The sequence below is a fragment of the Mirounga angustirostris genome, unplaced genomic scaffold (genome assembly GCF_029215605.1).
Source record: "Mirounga angustirostris isolate CCGP_5_RB_7025 unplaced genomic scaffold, mMirAng1.0.hap1 SCAF_3, whole genome shotgun sequence".
NCBI lineage: Eukaryota > Metazoa > Chordata > Mammalia > Carnivora > Phocidae > Mirounga > Mirounga angustirostris.
In genome coordinates, this window is record NW_026991711.1 from 68,670,107 (window position 1) to 68,690,529 (window position 20,423).

The 20,423-nt window shown below is 37.1% G+C and overlaps 1 protein-coding gene across 24 annotated transcripts in view; it reads left to right on the top strand.

Moving 5' to 3' along the window:
* Nucleotides 1-20,423, top strand: part of LOC123839639 (NEDD4-binding protein 2-like 2) — a 106,083-nt gene that overhangs the window by 19,311 nt on the left and 66,349 nt on the right. For 16 of the 24 annotated variants that reach the window (XR_010410042.1, XM_064586234.1, XM_064586236.1 and 13 more), the window contains one exon: nt 519-665. The exons of 1 other annotated variant lie outside the window; for it this stretch is intronic. Coding sequence is in view for 18 of the 23 variants with exons in the window: in XM_064586234.1 (XP_064442304.1) it covers nt 519-665 (147 nt within the window). In the remaining 5 variants the exon portion in view is untranslated. Of the gene's footprint in view, nt 1-518; nt 8,330-10,816; nt 14,366-20,423 lie in introns of those variants that run through there. 7 more of the 24 variants (XR_010410043.1, XR_010410044.1, XM_045869298.3 and 4 more) reach the window with 3 other exon arrangements.

Below are 20,423 nucleotides of genomic sequence, written 5' to 3' on the forward strand. Positions count from 1 at the left end.
CATTGTGTCTAGTTTCTGTCACTCAACATTGTGAAATATGTCCAAGTTGTTACATCTCTAATAATAATTTGGTATTGATAATAAATTTTAAAAATGCAAAACGAAGTGTCCTAAAATAACTTTGAAAAATGATATTTTATATTGATTTTTATAATCCTAAAAGTCCACTCAGTTCCTCTGTAATTCCCAAAACACTGTCTCATAATCTTTGATTTTGTTATTGAAAGAGGGGGGAAGATTAACTCCATGGTTCAATGAATTGGTAGTTTTATGTGAGGAAGATTTTATCAGTTAACATTTTGCTGTGATTTATGGTATCTTTAAACCTTTTTAAAATATTGTTAAAATTTTTGAGAGCCAGTATAAATTTTTTTTGTCTAAAATGTGGGTGAATGAGATGTATCTTTTAGTATTTATTTGTAAAATATAATTTAGAATCTGTACTCTGTTACTCTAAAACAGTTTAATCTCTAAGCCTATACATTCTAAAGAATTAAAATCCTTTTCTTTTTTGGTAGGAGGAATAAACATGGTGTATCTCGAAAGAAGATTGCTCAGATGTTGGATCGTTACGAATATGAAATGTCCATCTCTATTGTAATGAATTCAGTGGAACCGTCACACAAAAGCACACAAAGACCTCCTCCTTCACAGGGGAGACAGAGGTGGGGAGGCTCTCTAGGCTCACATAATCAAGTCTCTGTTACAAATAATCATTAAACTGGCTGTTTTCAGCTAACACATTTGTTGCTTGCCCTTGAAAAAAATTAGTGAGCCTATCTTGAAGTTTAAATAGTTTCAAATTTAAAAAAAAGACTATGTTGCCTCACAAAGGATGTTCCCAGCAAGTTGTCTAAATCCTAAAGTGTAAATAAAAATTATATAAAATTGTTTTTTAAATGTTTTTATAATTTTTGTTGTTAATCCCTTGGGTTATTATGAAAACACCTTAGTAGAGTTGGGTAGGACTAGAATAGTTTTTCTACAACTGAATTTTAAACTAATTGTATCTGTTTTGTAGATAATATTGGGTAGTTTTATAGCTCATACCTAAATCTAACTTTTCATAAAATACTAGTATTTTTTCTTAACTACCTTAAATATATAAGAAATACTTGATATAGGCACCTCTGTTGATTTTTCTATTCATTATACAGGTAAAATTATGTTTCTGCAAATTCATCTATATGACAAAAATATTTCTAAGCTATAATTAGCATATCACTTAAATTCTCCATCAAATGCTATATAGCAGTAGGTGTATCAACCACCTGGGTGGTTTTCTCCATAATATACATTTTCATAATATATAGTATATCCATATTCATCACCCTTCTCAAACCATCCCCCTATCCCTCCACACTCTCCGGTTCTGGAATGGATAAATAGGGAAATCACTGTATACTTAGAAAAAGCTTTTCAGGTTATTCTGATAATATATCACTTCACTTTATTTAACATTGTATAATTCTAATATAAAAAAATATTTTGGACAGGTCCTTAGCATTAATTGTAAGATTTTTCTTGCAGGATATTTTATTTCTCCTGGTTTCAGTTTTTTTGTAGACCAACTATATGTCTCATTGGATAGTTTTCTTTATTAGATTGTGTTTTGTCACTTAAAATTTAGAAACTGAGATGGAATTCATTTCTGAGATTTTGTAATTCATCCTCATCTTTGATTTGCTCTTTTTAAGGAAGAAACCCTAGCTAGTTATTTGCTATTAAAAAAAAATGTTATGATCCTTCAGATGTTTTACATGGTAATATTTCATGGCCCATTTACTTCCTCCTAACCCAGCCCATCCTAAATCTAGTAATTTTTCTTCATATGTTGTTTAAATCTTTTGCTGTTCTTTTCAACCTTACTTTAAATGTTCTCCCACATCTATATATTACTTTTCAAGTAATACTAAGTGCAAGTCTCAAAACTAAATACAGTACTCTGAACAAGGTCTATCACATTGCTTTTAGTGAGATAAGAATATGATTTCTATTTATTTGTACTATTCACTGCTGTTTACATTTGAATGGGTATTACTTTGCTTTATTTTGTTTAACATGTGTGTTTGTATGTATTCATCTTAACTAAATATGATACAGTAAATATGCTAACTCATGTTTTGTGTGTAAATGTATATATATTTATACATATACACATTTTCTTCATCCACTATTTTCATGTATTCTTTTGTTTCAGAGTAATACTTCTTGGTATTTAGGCTTGTGTTTTTCTAGTATTTTATTATGTACATTAGCACATTTTGAAAATAGTACAGAAGGATTTAATTTGGGGACAGATGAGACAACTGTCAGATGTATACTGTGTGTTCCTTTCCCTCTGTCTTTATAAAACTGTTAGGAGTAATAGTGTTATGAATCTATAGTTTTTGATTAATAGATGCTTAATTAGCCAAATTTATTTTAAGGAAGTAGAGAATTGCCTTTGAAAGATACATATTATAAAGAAATATGTTCATGTTAGTAAGTCTGAAGTAAATTTCCAGATTTTATTATGGACCAACTTCATCTTTTAGTACTTCTGAGTACTTAAATAATCATGCAGAGATCATTAATCATTGCTGATTTTTTTTTGGTATAAATCCATACTAGGCAGGGAAATTAACATTCTGAAAAGGTTTGAAGGTTGTTTTTTTTTAAAGACAGAAAATTAATAGTTCCTCTAAGCATATTAAATTAATATGGTTCCCCATTAGCATTCTGGTTAATTTTTTTATTTTTTGAACAATAACAAGCATGAATATGCAATGAAAGATACCAGAATCACTGTTACAAGTCATTGCTTTGGTTTTAAGTCTATAAAAATCTTTAAAAATCAAAAAATTTACTGATTAAAGATATTTCTCAAAATTTTTCTTGTATTCAGATCTTGTTTTTTTATGCCCCCAGTTATATTCTTAATGGAATAGCCCCCAGTTCCTATGCCCCATTTTAAGTTGATCTCCATCCCAAACAATAAACGTGGGGCATTAGTCATCATATTTAACTAAGATAAAATACATTTAGTTAAGTAGAATGCAGCTTAACCTAAGTTGTTTTTTCATAGGCTTGGTATAAAAACCACTTCCTTTTTGATAAGCAAATTTATAGTTTTCTGTATGTCATAATCCTGCTAGCAAAAATACTTAATGTGGTAATTAAGTTGAACTAATGGTACTGCTTTTTAAATAGATAATCTTTATTTTCAGTATTCACCTTTTCAAAAGAAAATTAACTTTTTAATATTTTATGTCTGTTTTAAAGTAAGATTGTTTATAAAAGATTGGGTTGTATTTTGTTGGAGCAGTAGGGTGGATTTAAGTATTTGAAGTTTGGTTATTTCTTGTCTAATATAGACTCTCGAATTTTCTAGTCTTATGTATAGATAAGTTTTGAAAGAGTTCATGATTTCAAAGGATATGAAATCTTTATTTTGACCACATTCGAGTTTTTGTTATTGCAGAAATATCTGATTTTCTGAGCCTGGTTTTATAAGTATTTATAAAGAAAATTGGTGGTGTTCTCTTTGGAAAATATTGAAGAAATGTGGTTGTTTATATATTAGTGCCTTGATCGTATAGGTTTGCTAGTCTTTATTGAAATTTTATGTAGTATTCTAACATGAATGCAGTAACTGAGAATTTGTTCTTAGGGCCTAAGATTTGTGTGTGTGTGTGTGTGTGATTGTTTTAACATTTGCAACTCATTAAATAGAGTAAACACCTTAGTCTAGAATCATAACAAAGCATGGTTTAGTTTTGTTATAATGACCATTCAGAATAAATATTTGGTGGTAGCAGAAAAAGAAGATTGAGTTAATGGTTTCAGAGTTAAGTTTTATAGGTTACAATTTATAAATAAAATTTTTTTCTATTAAAATTGTTAGATGTAATTCTTGTGAATTTACAGAGGAAGGAGAGATTGTGTTAAAGTAATGAATATCTCCCTTTTGATGGTTTTCTTTCTCTTTATTAAGATTGGCATACCAATTTTTATTTTATTTTTAAGATTAAGGTCTTATTAAAATAATTGGTCTCCTTTTATGTCCTTAAAATGTCCTTAGGATGGTAAAAGGTACTGTTTAGTTTGTTCAATGACATAAGTTCTGAAAGAGGAGTAGTGATTTTCTTTTGCATCTTTCTGATTCCTTTTTTCATATTTAAAACAACATGTAAATTAACTCAGTTGATTCAAATTGCTAAGTGTCTTAAGTCTAAAAAATGTTCACTTTTTGCATGGTTTGTAAATTGCAAACCTTGAAAATTTATAATGTTTGCAGTTAGGTTCAGAAAACTTGTAATAGATTGGTTATCATTTACATTCAATATCTTTATTTACATTTGCATTACACTAGAAGGCATAAGTTTTATAATAGAATATACAATTGTGAGCTTAATTTTTAATATATCTTCTGTGGAAATTCTTAACACATTGTCACTGTCAAATTGTGCACAGAAACAAGGGGAAACACTAGCACAAATAACTTTTTGAAGAGAGAGCCTCAAGCTAAGGCTGTGTCTGTTGGAAAATTTTTACTTTGGGTGCATTTAATAAAAGTTTATTTTAGTAATTTAGATTAGAAATAATCTTTCTCCTTTTTCCTAACAAATTTTGTTCTCTGAATGATAGCCATGTTGCGTTCCAGGTGTGATAATTGTGGTAATCATGTATTATAATACACTTCCCAGTATAGGACCCATTAACTTCAGGAAGCTGTCTTAAATTTAAGTATGAATAAAATAGATTCTTTTATTTAGCATGGACACAGTTACAGTTTGTCTCCTAATCTTAGAACAAGACAAAATCACATTAACAAGCATTATCCCTACTTTGGTGAGTAACTGAAGACTTCATCTGGGAGTGTCTTCCAGTTGTAAAAAATGTATTTTTAATTGAATTTTTTGTAAATTATTGGGAAGACGGAGAGATTTTTAAGGTGACCTAGGGTTTTTTTGCCTTTAAACTTATTAGTAACTAAGGGAAAAAAAGAGTAATGTGTTCATTCATGGTTCAAATTGTGTTCAAATTCAGTAGAGTCCATTGAAATACACTTTATTTTGATTATTTTCTTGTTTTGCAGTTTTAACTGCATTCTCGGGTAGGACATATAAAATCAAGGTTTTACCCTTGAGGTTAGTTCATCTACAACTGTTAATTACAGTTGTACAACTCTGTAGTGTGTCTTCAATTATAATCCTGAACTCTTAAGTTTTTATAGTATAAAGAAATGAAATTTGATTTTGGGAAGGGATTGTGGGTTCTTCCTCTGCCTTTATTATTTTTTCTTTCTTAATAGTATTATAAATCATGTTTCTTGTTTCTTTCATAATCTTTTCCTGTACATATTTTTTTTCTTCTGTCCATTTTCTGCTCAGCCATCCTTGTGTAACTGCATAACGTTTTTAATGAAGATGGTGGGATGGTAAGTGGCTGACAAAAATGGAGGTAACTCTTTCCCTCCTGTTTCAGTGAACTCATTGTTCCTTAGGAACCTTATATAATTAACCATGTTATATTTACAGACCAGCAGCTTTGCGGTTGGTTTCCTAACCCTGCCATTTAGTTAGAACTTAGATATGAAAATGCTTGGAAAGATTTATAAAAGTCTAACAATGTGTTACTCATTAGTTAAGAATCCCATAAACATGGCATAGTACTTGGATGTATGAATTCAAGAAAAATTTATTTTATAATACTTAAGTGTCATGATGATAGACTTGTTGGTAAGTAGTAGTTGGGAATTCAGTATTGTAGAATTCACTGTTACGTCATGATTCTCCAGTCCACCCTTATTAAAGAACGGAGTGATTTTGAAGGAAAGCTGATAGCTTGTTTTGAGTTCAATCTCTACAAGTGCTTCATATTGTGCAGTGCTGCTACAATGAGGAATAAGAATTTAATAGCAACAGCCTTAATATAATAATGTTCATTTAAGTAGCTGCCATTTATTTAATGCCTGTCAGTGCCAGGCTCTCTTGTAATTGTGATTGTTAACAGGCTCCAAGTTTTCATAACAGTTCTACAAGGGTTTTATAAAGAAGAAACAAGAACTTAACAGAGGTTAAGCAAAGTTCTCCAACATAATTTCTCTGGGGAGAGTTGTAACTGGGATCCAACTCTAGGTCAGACATATTCCTCACTATAGCCCATTTTATCTTTTAGACATAGTCATCTTTTTAAAAATTACTACCAATATAACATTTTTTTTTTTTTAAGGTAGGAAAGAAATGCCAGTGAAGAGTTGAGTGCATCTTTAATGGTACCTTTGTTTTGTTTTGTTTTTCTTTTTTTTTCCAATTTAAATTCAATTAATATATAATGTATTATTGGTTTCTGAGGTAGAGGTCAGTGATACATCAGTCTTAATTGTACCTTTGAATTTGTAGGGTTGAAGGTGTGTTAATTTATCAATGAAATTGAAGAAACCTGTAAGTGGCCATTTATTTAGAGTCCTATTTTTAAAAGTCAAGACAAAGTAGAGATACCATTTAGTATTTAATGTTTTCTACAAAATATATATTGATATAATTGGTAATCATATTTCAGCAACATCTTTTCAATTGAACTTTTACATCTGTTGTGCTTTAATGTTTAAAAATTTATTTTAATTAGCTTTTGAAATGTGTAGTATTCAATAAATGGATTGTTAAATTATGTAAGCTGTTTGTTTTGCTGATTTTGAGGCAATATTTCCCAGAATAGATCAGCACTGTTGTGTAAGTGGTCTTTATTTTTTCTTTCAATGTTCACATATTCCTTAAGTGTGCTATAGTAGTAGGTGTTATGGAAATTTGATACATCAGTTTTCTGAATTTCTGAAGAATTAAGCATTTCTTTCTTTTATAATAGCATCTTTTCTTCTGTGTTTAATTTTCTAAAATTAAAGAACAATAAAAGAGCCAGTTACTTAAGTTCACTATATAAATAATATATTGAGTAAGATTCTACAAGGAAAACCTTTAAGTACAGAATGAAGAATTATTGTTGAGTATTTGCTTTACTTTGTTTTAGTTAACCTAAAAAATAGGACTGGATCTTGTTTGGTTTTTCTTAATCCCTAGAGTAGATTGTGATTCTTTTTTTTTTTTTTTTAACTGTTTCTAAATGTGAAATCAGAATAGAAGAGAAATAGCATTAGTTTCATCAGTAGTTTAAAATAGTTTTCAGTTCAGGACCTAGAAAACAGCACATTACCAAATTGAGGTTGTTGGAATATAGTACAGTGTAACACTGGCAAAGATGTGGTTAAAACATTTTAATTCAAATATAAGTAAATTCAAGTATGTACAGGAAATGTGTTAGGAGGCTTGGCCTGGGCTAGAGATTTTGAATTAATTTAAAATTAATGAGGGAAAAAGCCTATTTTTTAAAATATTCTGGGAAAAGGGTGCCTGGGTGGCTCAGTTGTTGGGCGTCTGCCTTCGGCTCACGTCATAATGTCAGGGTCCTGGGATTGAGCCCTACATTGGGCTCCCTGCTCCTCGGGAGGCCTGCTTCTCCCTCTCTCACTCACCCTGCTTGTGTTTCTCTTTCGCTGTGTCTCTCTCTGTCAAATAAATAAAATCTTAAAAAAAAAAAAAAATTCTGGGGAATGATAGGGAAGAAATTGTTAAGGCTAGAAGGATAGTGGTCAAAAGTGGTATTTCTCCCTCCCTATATCTTACCTTTGCTTTTCAAAAACCAGTAGAAGCCCAAGTTATTCAAAAAGATTATCTTGTATCCTAAGTGCCATAAAACAGGGTCTTCCTGGTCACCCTTGGTCACTACTAGGCCTTTGGATCTTTGTCCTTTAAAAAGAGTCAATAAAATGTTGAATGGTAGACATAGTCTTCTCCCTAAAACAGTCAACAACCCTTTGATATTAAGGACACAATTGATCTAAGGAGAGCAACTTTATAAGGTAGTTTGTAATTTAGGAGACATGGAGATGGAGTGTGAATTACTTGTCATATCTAATACCATCAGAGCCTTTTATTTCAGATTTTGAACCAGTAGTCTTTAGATTCATGATTTAGGATCAAGAAATTCAATCCTAGAATATAGACAACTAAAGCAACCTTCAGGCTTTTGATTATCCATTTCTTTTAGGGTCATTTAAAGATTATTCTCTTGCTTTTTGCTTTAAAGTTTCGCAGAATTCTCAAAAAAATCTGAGAAAAATACTTTGGGTATTTATCCTAAAGTGGTGATTTTTCAGAGCCCTTCTTCCAAAGAACTGTGATCAGTTCAGAGAGAGATCAAGTGCTTGATCTCTTTTCATTTTGAACACATTTATCTTTATTCAGCAGAAAGAATACCTGGTACTGATAGACATCTTCATATAATTATTTTTTATTTCAAAAATAATATATATTGAGTTACTATTTGCCTTCTTTAGGCTAAGTAACCTCAATTTAACTTTTCTTCAGTTCTACTTTTCAGCATATTCATGACATAATTTTAGTGGAAAGAACACATTATTTTAAGAGTCAGGCAATCTGAGTTCCACTTCCATTTGTATCCATTCTCCTATTTCAGTAGAGAGGGTAGCCCTCCTCCAATCTAAACACATTCACCTGTGTTCTGGATTGCATCTCTTACTGCTTTCTCAGGAATCTTTTCATGTCGCCAGTTATTCCTTCTCTCTCTAACTTCAGTCTTGCTTTCTTAGTCTTTCTTTCCTTAGTCTGTCCACATTCAGACACGATCAAGCCTCCCTCTTTCTCTCTTTTTTTTTTTTTTTTTTTTTTAAGATTTTATTTATTTGAGAAACAGAGCATGATGGGGGGAGTGTGCAGAGGGAGAGGGAGAAGCAGACTCCACGTTGAGCAGGGAGCCTGATGCGGGTGCTCTATCCCAGGTCCCTGGGATCATGACCAGAGCTGAAGGCAGATGCTTAACGACTGAGCCACCCAGGCATCCCCATTAAAGCCCCCCCTTCTTGACACCACTCCTTTACAGCCAGACTAAAGAACTGTGACTTTTGTCATTTTCCCCTCAACTGTTTGTGATACTATCTACCCACTCCATTTTAGCTTCTGACTCTGTCATTCTAAATAGATCTTAAGGTCTCCAAATGTTCCTCTGTATTGATGAGCTTTTTTCAGTCTTCATATGACTACCCAGTAAGCGTTTGACTCTTGATCACTTTTTTCCTTAAAATATTTTTCCTTGATAAGGTTTTTGTTCATATCTCTGTGAGTACTTCTTGGTCTCATTTGCTGCCTTCTCTTCCTCTTGGTCTTTGCTTTTTAAAATTACTTAAGGTTTAGTTCTAGACCATCTTCTGTTTTTTGTTGTTTTTTTTTTAATTTATTCATTTGACAGAAAGAGACACAGCAAGAGAAGGAACACAAGCAGGGGGAGTGGGAGAGGGAGAAGCAGGCCTCCCGCAGAGCGGGAAGCCCAATGCGGGGCTCCATCCCAGGACCCTGCGACCACGACCCGAGCCGAAGGCAGACGCTCAACGACTGAGCCACCCAGGCACCCCCCGTCTTCTGTTCTTAATTTTAGCTTTCCCCGTGAGATTTCATCATTTCTCACTTGGACGTGGTAGTCTCCCTACTTTTCTTTGCCACCCTATAATTTTATTCACAGAGCAACTAATCTATAAAAAAAAATTTTTTTAATGTAAATTACATCACTCCCCACTTAAACTCTACTTCTTCCCTGTCCCTGACTTGCACAACTCTGCCCCCTTCCCTTACTACATTCCATCTATACTGGTCTTTTTGTTTGTTCTTCAAACATGCTAAGCTTAATTTTGCTTTAAGCACTAGCTCTTTTCCTAGAATGCTGTCCTTTTCTTCTCTGCCTAGTATTGTTTGAACATTCAGGTCTCACCTCAAATTCACCTTTGCAAAGAGGGCTTCCTGATTATTTCAATATTAAGTAAAATAGACCTATCCCTGTCACTCAATACGTTGTCGCATTTTGTTTTCATCATAGTACTTATTAGTGGTTGAGGTTGTTTATTTGATACTGATTCGTCGGGGGTCTGCCTGAACAAGAATATACGTCCCATGAGAATTTGTTTCTTTGTTTGAGCTGTATCCACAGAATCTAAACCAGTGCCTGTAATATGGTAGGAGCTCATTAAATATTGGCTGAAGGATTTGGTACCCCACTGCCTCTGTTATTAATAGTATTGATCCCCAAGTGTAGTTTCTACTTAGACTTGGTGTTTGAGCTTCAACCTTTTTATTTATCTGCCTACCTAATGTTTTTACTTTTAAGCCTGGAAAATTGAACAGCGACCTTCTCTCCCATCTCTGGATTTCTAGGATTTCCTTACGTAGTGAATGGATCTACCATTCATTTCTGCAAGCCAGAAACTTGGGAGTCTTCTTTGATACCTCCTTTCCCCCTTCATACTCAATCCACCAACCAGGGCCTGTGGATTTTGCCACTCACATATCTCTTGAATGTATCCATTTTTGATTGCCATCTCTCTAGTTTGAATTATCTCTGAGACTTGAGTCCCCACATCAGTTCTTGTTTTGTTTTAATCCTTTGCACAGTCTAACCAGACTGAAGTATAATGGACATACGGAAAAGTACTTAAATTTTAAGTGTATAGCTCCAGATTTTCAGAAAGTGATCATATCCATGTAACCAGAGCTCTGCTCAAGAAATAGAACATTACCAGCACTCTCCTTCTAGAGTGATCCTTATAAAATGAAAATATAATCATGTGTAAAACTTTTCAGGTGATTCCCATTACTGTTAGGCTAAAGACCAGAAACCATACAATGATAATGAAGACCCTGGTTGATGTGATCCCTACCTTCCTATCCAGGCTCATGTTTTATTACTGTTCTTACTTTCTGTATTCCAGCCCCACTGGCTACCTCTCAGTTCCTTGACTGTGCTGTTGAGTTTCCCTTCCTGGAAAGTTCTATGTGTACACACCCCTTCCATACTCATCCTTCAGATTTCAGCTCTTCAAAGAAGCCTTTTTGGACAAAGCAGGCTTGGCGAGGTCCAAAATACATGGTATAAGTTCTCATGTACTTTTTATTTGTTAATTTGTATGATTATATGATTGTTTCCCCTCATTTTTAAGTCAGAGATTTTGAGTCAGACATTGTATCTGTTTAGCTCACCATTTCATACATGGTCATCAGCTAGCACAGTGGCTAGGAAAGAGTGATATTCAGTATTTTATACAAGTAAAGTGAATATGAGTATTCTCAGCCAGTTGTGGGCTGAGTTGTGTTGCCTCAAAGTTCATATGTTGAAGTCCAGTACTTAGAATATGACTATTCTGGGATACAGGACCCTTAAAGGTAATTAAGATAAAATGAGATCATGTGGTTGGGCCCAAATCAAATATGACTGGTGTCCTTATAAGAAGTGATAAGGATAGACACACATAAATGGGAGACATTGTGAAGACCCAAGAGAAAGACTGCTATCTAAAAGCCAAGGAGAGAGACGTTTGAAGAAATCAATCCTGCTGAAACCTTGATCCTGGACTTCTAACCTCCAGAATTGTGAGGAACTTAATTTCTGTAGTTTAAGCCACCCAATCTGTGGTACTTGTAGATTTGGCAAACTAACATAGATTTTGATACTGGGAAGTGGGATGCTGCTCTAATAAATACCTAGAAATACTGAAGTGACTTTGGGACTGGGTGTGGTAGAGATTTGAAGAATTTTGAGGTGCATGTTAGAAAAAGCCAAGGTTGCCTCAGGAGATTGTGAGTAGATAAGTGGACATTGAAGGTAATTTTCTGGTAAGGGCTGTGAAAGGAAAGATGGTTTCTGTTGTCTTGGAGAGAGATACATATGATCACAGACAGTCTTTGTAGAAATGAGAAAGATGCTTTGGTGAAGCCTGAGATGTAAATGTTACTGGAGAATGAACAAAAGGTGATCTTGTTAGAATGTGGCAAAGAACTGGCTAAATTGTATTCCTGTGTTTTGTAGAAAATACAACTTGTGTAATGAACTTGAATATTTAGCTGAGAGTTTTTTTTTTTTTTAAGATTTTATTTATTTATTTGACAGAGACACAGCGAGAGAGGGAACACAAGCAAGGGGAGTCGCAGAGGGAGAGGGAGAAGCAGGCCTCCCGAGGAGCAGGGAGCCTGATGCGGGGCTCCATCCCAGGACTCTGGGATCATGACCTGAGCTGAAGGCAGACGCCCAACCATCTGAGCCACCCAGGCGCCCCTTAGCTGAGAGTTCTAAGCAAAGTGTTAAGATCCACAGCTTCATTTGTCCTTGCTTATAGTAAAATGCAAGAGGAGAGAGAAATTGAGGAAGGAATTGCTAAGCAAAAAGGAACCAAACTTGAAGATGTGGAAAATTCTCACCCTATGCTTGTGAAAAGTTAGAAGGTATGTGTTCTGGAGATAACATCAAGGTTGTTACTAGACAACTATTTGCTAAAGAGATTACGGGCATGTGATTTAGGCATCCATTAAGCCGCCTCAGCAGAAATAGAGATGGCATTATGCTAGCCGAAACCCTAACAGCTTGGACTTAAAGGGACAAAACAGGATGAACTGAAGGGAGGCCCTCAGATTTTGGGGATTCCATAGGACAAGTCAGTAGAGCCAGCTGGCTGTGATCATGTGTTGTCCTTCAGGAACAGGATGGCCCTGAAGAAGGTTAAGAAGCTGGCAGGGCTGCCACTCGCCACCATGGGATCTACCACACCCGTGGGCCTGGAAGGTAGGGCCTCCACCCAGAGGACAGAGCGTGGAGCCAAAGAGGGATTATTCTTTAGCCTTAAAATCTAATGCAGTTTGCCTTGTTAGTTTTTGAATTGTGTGTGACCCATTACCCCTTTCTTCTGATTTTCCTTTTTGGAATGAGAATGTCTACTTCTGCCTGTCCCACCATTGTATTTTGAAAGCAGGTAACTTACCTAGATTCACAGTTCACAGTTGAAGAGGAATTTTGCCTCAGGATGAATCCTAACTCAAGTCCACCCATACCTGATTTAAATGATATTTAGATGAGGTTGACTTAAGAGTTGATGCTGGAATGAGTTAAGACTTTAGGAACTGTTGGAATGCAGTGAATGTGTTTTGCTTATGAGAAGGACATGAATTATGGGGACCAGGAAGTAGAGTGTTACAGACTGAATTATGTTCCCTCAAAATTTATATGCTGAAATCCTAGCCCCTAGTACCTCAGAATGTAACTGTTTTGGAAGATAGAGCTTTTAAAGAGGTAGTTCAGATAAAATAAGGTCATATGGATGGGCTCTTAATTTAATATCTGGTATCCTTATAAAAAGATGGTATTAGGACACACACACACAAAAGGAAGACCATATGAAGACATTGGAAGAAGACAGCCATCTATCAGCCAAGGCGAGAGGCCTTAGAAGAAACCAACCCTGCTGACATTTCAGTCTTAGACTTGAAACCTCCCGAATTCTGAGAAAATAAATTTCTGTTGATTAAGCCACCCACCCAGTCTATGGTACTTTGTCACAACCTTACCAAAGTAATACACAGCTATTACACTAGCTATTTGAGAAACATTTGTGAGATAGTTCCTTCCGTCTTCTGCAGCTCCTTCGTGTGTAAAATAAGGATATTTGCCTGGATCAATGGTTCTTCATTTTTAATTCAAAGCTTTCTAAAAATGGCATGTGTTTCATTCAGAAGATTGCCTGACACTGGAGATGTTCACAGTATAATTGAGTTCTGTGTTTCAGACTGTTCCTTCAAGGCACCTTAGGGATTGTTGTGAAGGACAGAAACCTCCACTTAGAGTAGAACACAGAATTTGAAATTACATAATTAGAAGATAGCAGTAGCAGTTCTGACTACAGCTTGGGCAAGCCACTTTGAGACTTGACCTCATAATTAAATAAGGATAATACTTTCTCATTCTATAACATAGGGTTATTGGATGGATTAAATGAGATGAGTGGGTTAGAGTTTGAGCTGAAATAGCTCTTGTGTTAGCCCTGAATTCTGTGATTTTGTTTTGCTTTTTGTTGATTTTACCTCTTTTGATATATACTAGGAATAGGCAGAGAAGGAAGCAAACCAATTGATTTTTATACTAGTTAGAAATGCTGGGATATATCGAGAAGGATAAAGTTTGATTTTTTTGGTTATTAAATTTGTCAAAGATCTTCATATTCCTTCCTCATCAACATAGTCCCTTGAGTTAAGCTGTAGAACAGCTCAAAACAATTTATAATGATGCATGTGCCCTTCTAGCATGCATATCAGTACTATTAATTCATCTGTGTTGTATGGACTGTTGGTATGATCCAGTCAATTTGATATTCCCATTTTTACTGACAAATTTGGTATGATTAGTTTCACAGAGCAGTGTATAGGCAACACCACACAAACACAATTCTTTAAAAGAAGAAAGAAGGATTTTTTTTTTTTTAAGATTTTATTTATTTATTTGACAGAGACATAGAGGGAGAGGGAACACAAGCAGGGGGAGTGGGAGAGGGAGAAGCAGGCTTCCCGCCGAGCGGGGAGCCTGACGGGGCTCGATCCCAGGACCCTGGGATATGACCTGAGCCGAAGGCAGACGCTTAACAGCTGAACCACCTAGGCGCCCCTGTTTTGTTTTGTTTTAATGCCAAGCATAATGAAAGTAGTGAGACTTTCCCCCACCACCACCCTTAGTCTTCATGGAGACAATTTTCCCCTTATTTTTCATACATGTCCTTTAATGTAATGTTCATGTCTTGGGTGTGATATCAGCTTACCTGTAGTTGTATGACACAGTTAATCTCAGCCTGGGCTTCTATGAAATGAGTTACTCACAATGGGAACATCAGTTTGTGTGTCGGTTTTCAATTTTTTTTTTTTTTTAAGATTTTATTTGACAGAGCACACAAGCACAAGCAGGGGGAGGGGCAGAGGGAGAGGGAGAAGCAGGCTCCTCATTGATCAGGGAGCCCAACGCGGGGCTTGATCCCAGAACCCCAGGATCATGACTCGAGCCAAAGGCAGATGCCTAACAAACTGAGCCACCCAGGCACCCCTTCAATTTTTGTAATACAGTTAGAGAAGTGATGAGTTGTCATGAGATTGGTTAGGCAAAGGGGAAGAAGGTATATGTTGAAAGGTAAGAGGCAGTTTGTAATATTTTAAGATATGATTAGTAGTATCTCATTTTTATTTATTTTTAAAGATTTATTTGAGAGAGAAAGCGTGTGTGTGCAGGTGGGGGTGGGGGATAGGGAAAGACTCTCAAGGAGACTCCTTGCTGAGCACAGAGCCTGACACAGGGTTCATCTCGTAACCCCGAGATCATGACCTGAGCTGAAATCAAGAGTCGGATGCTTAACTGACTGAGCCACCCAGGTGCCCCTCATTTTATTTTTTTAAATGATAGCATTCTAAATTTTTTATGACATACTATTCTTGACTCAGATTGTTTTGTACTCTTACAGTGAAGTAGAAGAAGTTACTATATTCAGAAACAATTTGCTTATAGAAAAATGAGGTTATCTGTAGGCAGAATAAATAGCATTCAACGGAGAAGGGAAATCAGAAGAAAAAGCAGTTTGTTTTTTTTTTAAAGATTTTATTTATTTGACAGAGAGAGACATAGCAAGAGAGGGAACACAAGCAGGGGGAGTGGGAGGGAGAAGCAGGCTTTCTGCTGAGCAGGGAGCCCGATGCGGGGTTCGATCCCAGGACCCTGGGATCATGACCTGAGCCGAAGGCAGACGCTTAACGACTGAGCCACCCAGGCGCCCGAAAAAGCAGTTTTTAATTAGTTAAATAGGGGCGCCTGGGTGGCTCAGTCGGTTAAGTGTCTGCCTTTGGCTCAGGTTATGATTCCACGGTCCTGGGATCGAGGCCCCTTTTGGGCTCTCTGCTCAGCAGGGGAGTCTGCTCCTCCCTCTTCCACTGCCTGCCACTCTCCCTGCTTGCGTGCTCTCTCTCTCTCTTTCTCTGTCAAATAAATAAGATCTTTTTTAAAAAAAATAATTAAATAATTAATCTTGAGACTTCCCAAGTAAGATGTCAATAAATTGCTGTGGTATGGAAATGATGTGGCATGTTCAAGACGTGTGTGTTTGGTTATATGAATTCTCCCTTTATAGGAGCTGGGTTAGATTTGCTGAGGGTACAGAGCCAATAGTAGGTCTCCAGAACTGAAGCTCAGGGGAGCATCTTGCCCACAGCAGGATAAAGAGCCATAATGGGTCTTCTAACTGTAAGTCTGAGAAAACACTAAGATTATGCTGAGGAAACGTAAGTTCAGTCAACAAATATGAAACAAAGGTGTGGTAAACTGGAAGACAAAAAGAATCAGGAACCAGAAACTGAAATAGAACTTAGTAAGTAAGGTTGGCTGGCTGCATTCAAGGATGTCGTGAATGGTGTTGAAATGCTGGAGGCATGCTTTATTTATGTTAGCTATATCGTTTCTTGGTGGGAAATGGACTAATTTCAAGTTACAGAATTGGACTAGGAAAACAAGGCTTCCTTGAATTGTCTTGCCTAGTGCATATCAGAATGCTTTATGTTTTTCCTAATAAGTACATCAGGCATATCATGATTCTTGGGACAATCTATGCCGATATGTAGTAGGAGTACTCAGTGCAGTAGGGAAATAGGTGGAAGCGGTAGCTACTGGGAGTGGAATCTGATTGGAGAAATGTGTTTGGGAAATACGAGCCAGTAGTGAGAAGAGGCAGTAAAATGTTTCCTGCTTTTCCACTCTTCCATTAATGACTTGGTAGTCAGTGAATGAAATGCGGAAGACTAAGTGTAGGGAGCCTTCCTGGAAGAGTTTGATGCCTAAGTCTAGTCTAAATGTGGGATTTTAGCAAGGGAAAAAGAGTATGGGAAAAGGGTCTATAGGCAATACCAACTGAGTGATCAAGGGCTTAGAGGCAGGAAACAGTAATGCATTTATTTATGCATATATTCAACAGTATTTCATGAGTGCCTACTGTGTGCCAGGCATTGTTCTAGGTGATAGAGATACAGCAGTGAACAAAATAGACAAATCCTCTGTCCTCCTAGAGTCAGTGTAGGGAAGCAGACCCTACACCAATAAATAAGCATCTAATAGGTCAGGTGATAAGTGCTATGGGAAACATTGGAAGCAGCATAAATGGGACAGGGAAGGTGGGGCTTAGGGAAGTGGGTGACACTTTACCTGGAGTCATCAGTAAAGCCCTCACTGAAGAGGTCATATTTGAGCAGAGACTTGAAGAGAATGAATTAGCAAAGACAGCAGTGAGGGAAGCGCCTTCCAGACAGTAGTGGATCCTGCAAGTGAGGGCCCAGATGAGGTGGGACTGTGCTTGGTGTGGTTAAGAACTAGCAGGGGATCCATTTGCCTGGAGCCAGGTGATCATAGGGCAAAATAGTAGAAGAGAGTCAAAGAGGAAGAAGCAACCAAATAACATGGGCCTTGTGAATTATTGAAGGAACATAGGCCTTTACTCCTCTTGAGATGGGGAACTATTCGAGAGTTCTGAGTTATATTCAGAACTTATGTTTCAAGTTACGCAAGTCAGTTCTGGCTGCTGTCTTGAGAATCAGTTTTAAGCAAGAGTGGAAGCAGGGCTCTTGTCATAATCCAAGTGAGAAATGACTGTGACTTCAACCAGGGGGGTAAAGGTGTTGGTAAGAGTTGTTGAAGCTAAGTTGGCAGGATTTGCTGAATAGATCAAATAATGGACATGAGAGAGAAAAAGTTTACTGGGAAATAATGTAGGAGGAGCACATTTGGAAAGAAAAACAGATGTTCACTTCTGGACATGTTAAGTTTGAGATGTCGCCTAAGGAATGCATCTAAATGGAGATGGAGAATATGTAGTGTGTTCAGGTGAGAGGTCTGGGTTAGCAATATAAATTTGGGGATGGGTTGGAAAGCAGGTTTTTTATTGTTGGAGCATAAAATTTGGTGTATAATGTAGTGGGAGATAATTTCAGGCATCAGTTCTCAGTCTTTTCCTCATTATGACACATACAGAAAACAAAATTTGTAGGATTTGCTGGCGGAAATGGACCAGGTTACTCTTTCCAAAGCTACTGGTCCTAGGGCTTGGAAATTCCATCTGGCACAGCCACGTTCATGGTCTTATCTTTCACCGTTTGAAGCATTGCCAAGCACACTATTGAGAAGTTCTGCTCTAGAGAGGTAGTCTGATCAAAGGGTTAGATCAAGAAGAACCCGACAGTGTTAATGAACTAAGACTTTGTCATGCAGATAATGGGTATCATTAAAGAGATTTCAGCAGAAATATGACATAGTTGCATTTGTTTTAGATAAGCATCTTTCAAACTGTGGTGAAAGGTTAGTTTTTAAAAATTTATAATCGGGCGCCTGGGTGGCTCAGTTGGTTAAGCGACTGCCTGCGGCTCAGGTCATGATCCTGGAGTCCCGGGATCAAGTCCCACATCGGGCTCCCTGCTCGGCAGGGAGTCTGCTTCTCCCTCTGACCCTCCTCCCTCTCATGCTCTCTGTCTCTCATTCTCTCTCTCGCAAATAAAAATTTATAATCTATCACAGGCTGATACTTCAGTAAAGTGAATTACTAGAAAAAAATTTAAATATAAATATTTTATTAAATTCAACAGATATAAAAATCCAGATTGCTATAAAAGTTTTTAAAAACTTACTCTCAATTTCTGTAGTTGTGGACTAGTAGCAAACTGCTTATGGACTGTCATCAGTGTGGATAATACTTTTGAATAGCACTGTTTGGAATGGATTATACTTGACAGAGTAGTAATAGAAAGAAGGAAATATTTGTGGACATCTTACCAGTTAGTTGGAAAGCCACCAAACATTTTGTCATGTTTGTTGAATGTGTGGAGTGGCCCGAGGCACCCTCTCAAGGCAGTGGTTTGACAGGCATACAACTTGTGGTGGGGCTTTATGCCACTCATAAGTCCAAGCAGCCATTCTGATAGTGTGTGCTCTCCTCCATTTCCTCAGCATTCTGGGTTGGGGAGCCACTCCAGGTAGCCCTGAACTTGGTCCAGCATAGCTTATGTTTAACCATCTCTTGGTTAGTAAAATTTGATTATTTGTTTTAGTTTCAGTGGTGACGAGAGGGTTACAAAGGATTTGGGTGGACCACAGTAGAATGAACTTTGTTCTCTGGTTTTTCCAGCTCATGTGACAGAAAATCACCTGGGTTATTTTAGTTGTCTGATATATAGGTTATAAAAACCTAAAAACTTTGAAACAAGGTGGTCTCTCTGAATTGACTAAAATTAAAGATGAGTGGAATGATGAGTCTTTCTGCAAGTAGAGCCAGTGTTCCTTGTTTTTCTGTTTTTGTTCTTGTTCCCCTACTAAAAGCACCAGCATTTAACAGAGGAAGATGGGATCCTCCTGAACCCATGTAATGTTTCACTCTCTGTATTCCGAAGGACTTTGGCTGCCCCCTGGAAGTGAATATAACCATCTGACAGAGATGTGGGATCACCAAGTATGTTACTTAATCAAACTTCTTTTTTTTTTAGTTATTTAAAAAAGGCCTTGTTTGTCTGTGATGAGCACAAGTCCACTTCCATTTGTATGGACTCCTCACCACAGCCTTACCTAACCCTACCCACCCTGACTTGGGCTGACTGGTCAAGTCTTGGGCAGGAATAGTGAGAGGTGCTAGGTCAGAACCCATATTCTCAAGGTAGCTGATAGATTTGGAGTTCTTATTGATGGAAATACACTCTGAGTGAGGGGGTCATTGCAAGATGGCTCTTGAGTATGCAGTCAGAATTTGGAATCTGATGGCATTTCAGCTAACTGACCCACCCCTTAGCACAGTCGATGAGTGTCTTTGTCTTCCTCACCAGGGGTGAGTCTCAGGTATGTCAGAAGGGTGGTCAAAACCCAGAGGTAGCTTGATTGCATATGTGTTTTTGCAGAGGTAATGTTCAAATTATTTAATGGTGTGGTCAGTCTCTTGGCCAGTTGCACATCTGCTCCCTTTCTGGCTGTCTCAGTCAAAATCCTGGGGAAGCTGCAGTTCCTGTAAGTAACCATGAAGGCAACTTGGGGGGAATCAATGGTGAGTAGTAAGAGCCTTTTGCCGAAAGGGCCTCCTGGGGTGCCAGTGGTATTGCCGCTGGTATCTCATCTCCCACTATCTTCCAGGTCAGCTCTAGCAGAGGGGACATGAAAGAACAGGATCTGGCTAGCTGATTGCTAGTGCCAGGTCTGTTCCTGGTCAAGACCCACTTGAGTTTCCCCAGGAATGGGTGGGAAAGGCAGGTGAAACACAGGCTTGCCCTTGCGGCTCCGTCCCTGAAGGGAGCCAATAGCAATGTCCAGGAGGCAAGATTTTTGGGGATTGATTGCATGGGCACCAACTGGTCATAATTGAGGCTGGTTACTGTGCTAGAGAGGAAACCTATATGGGCCCTTTGTGGTGCCAGTCACTAACTTGTTACTGGGTCAGTCGGGGTCCTAGAGAAGGGGCTGGGCTGCAAATTGGAAGGGGCCCAGGATAATTATATACTAAATGG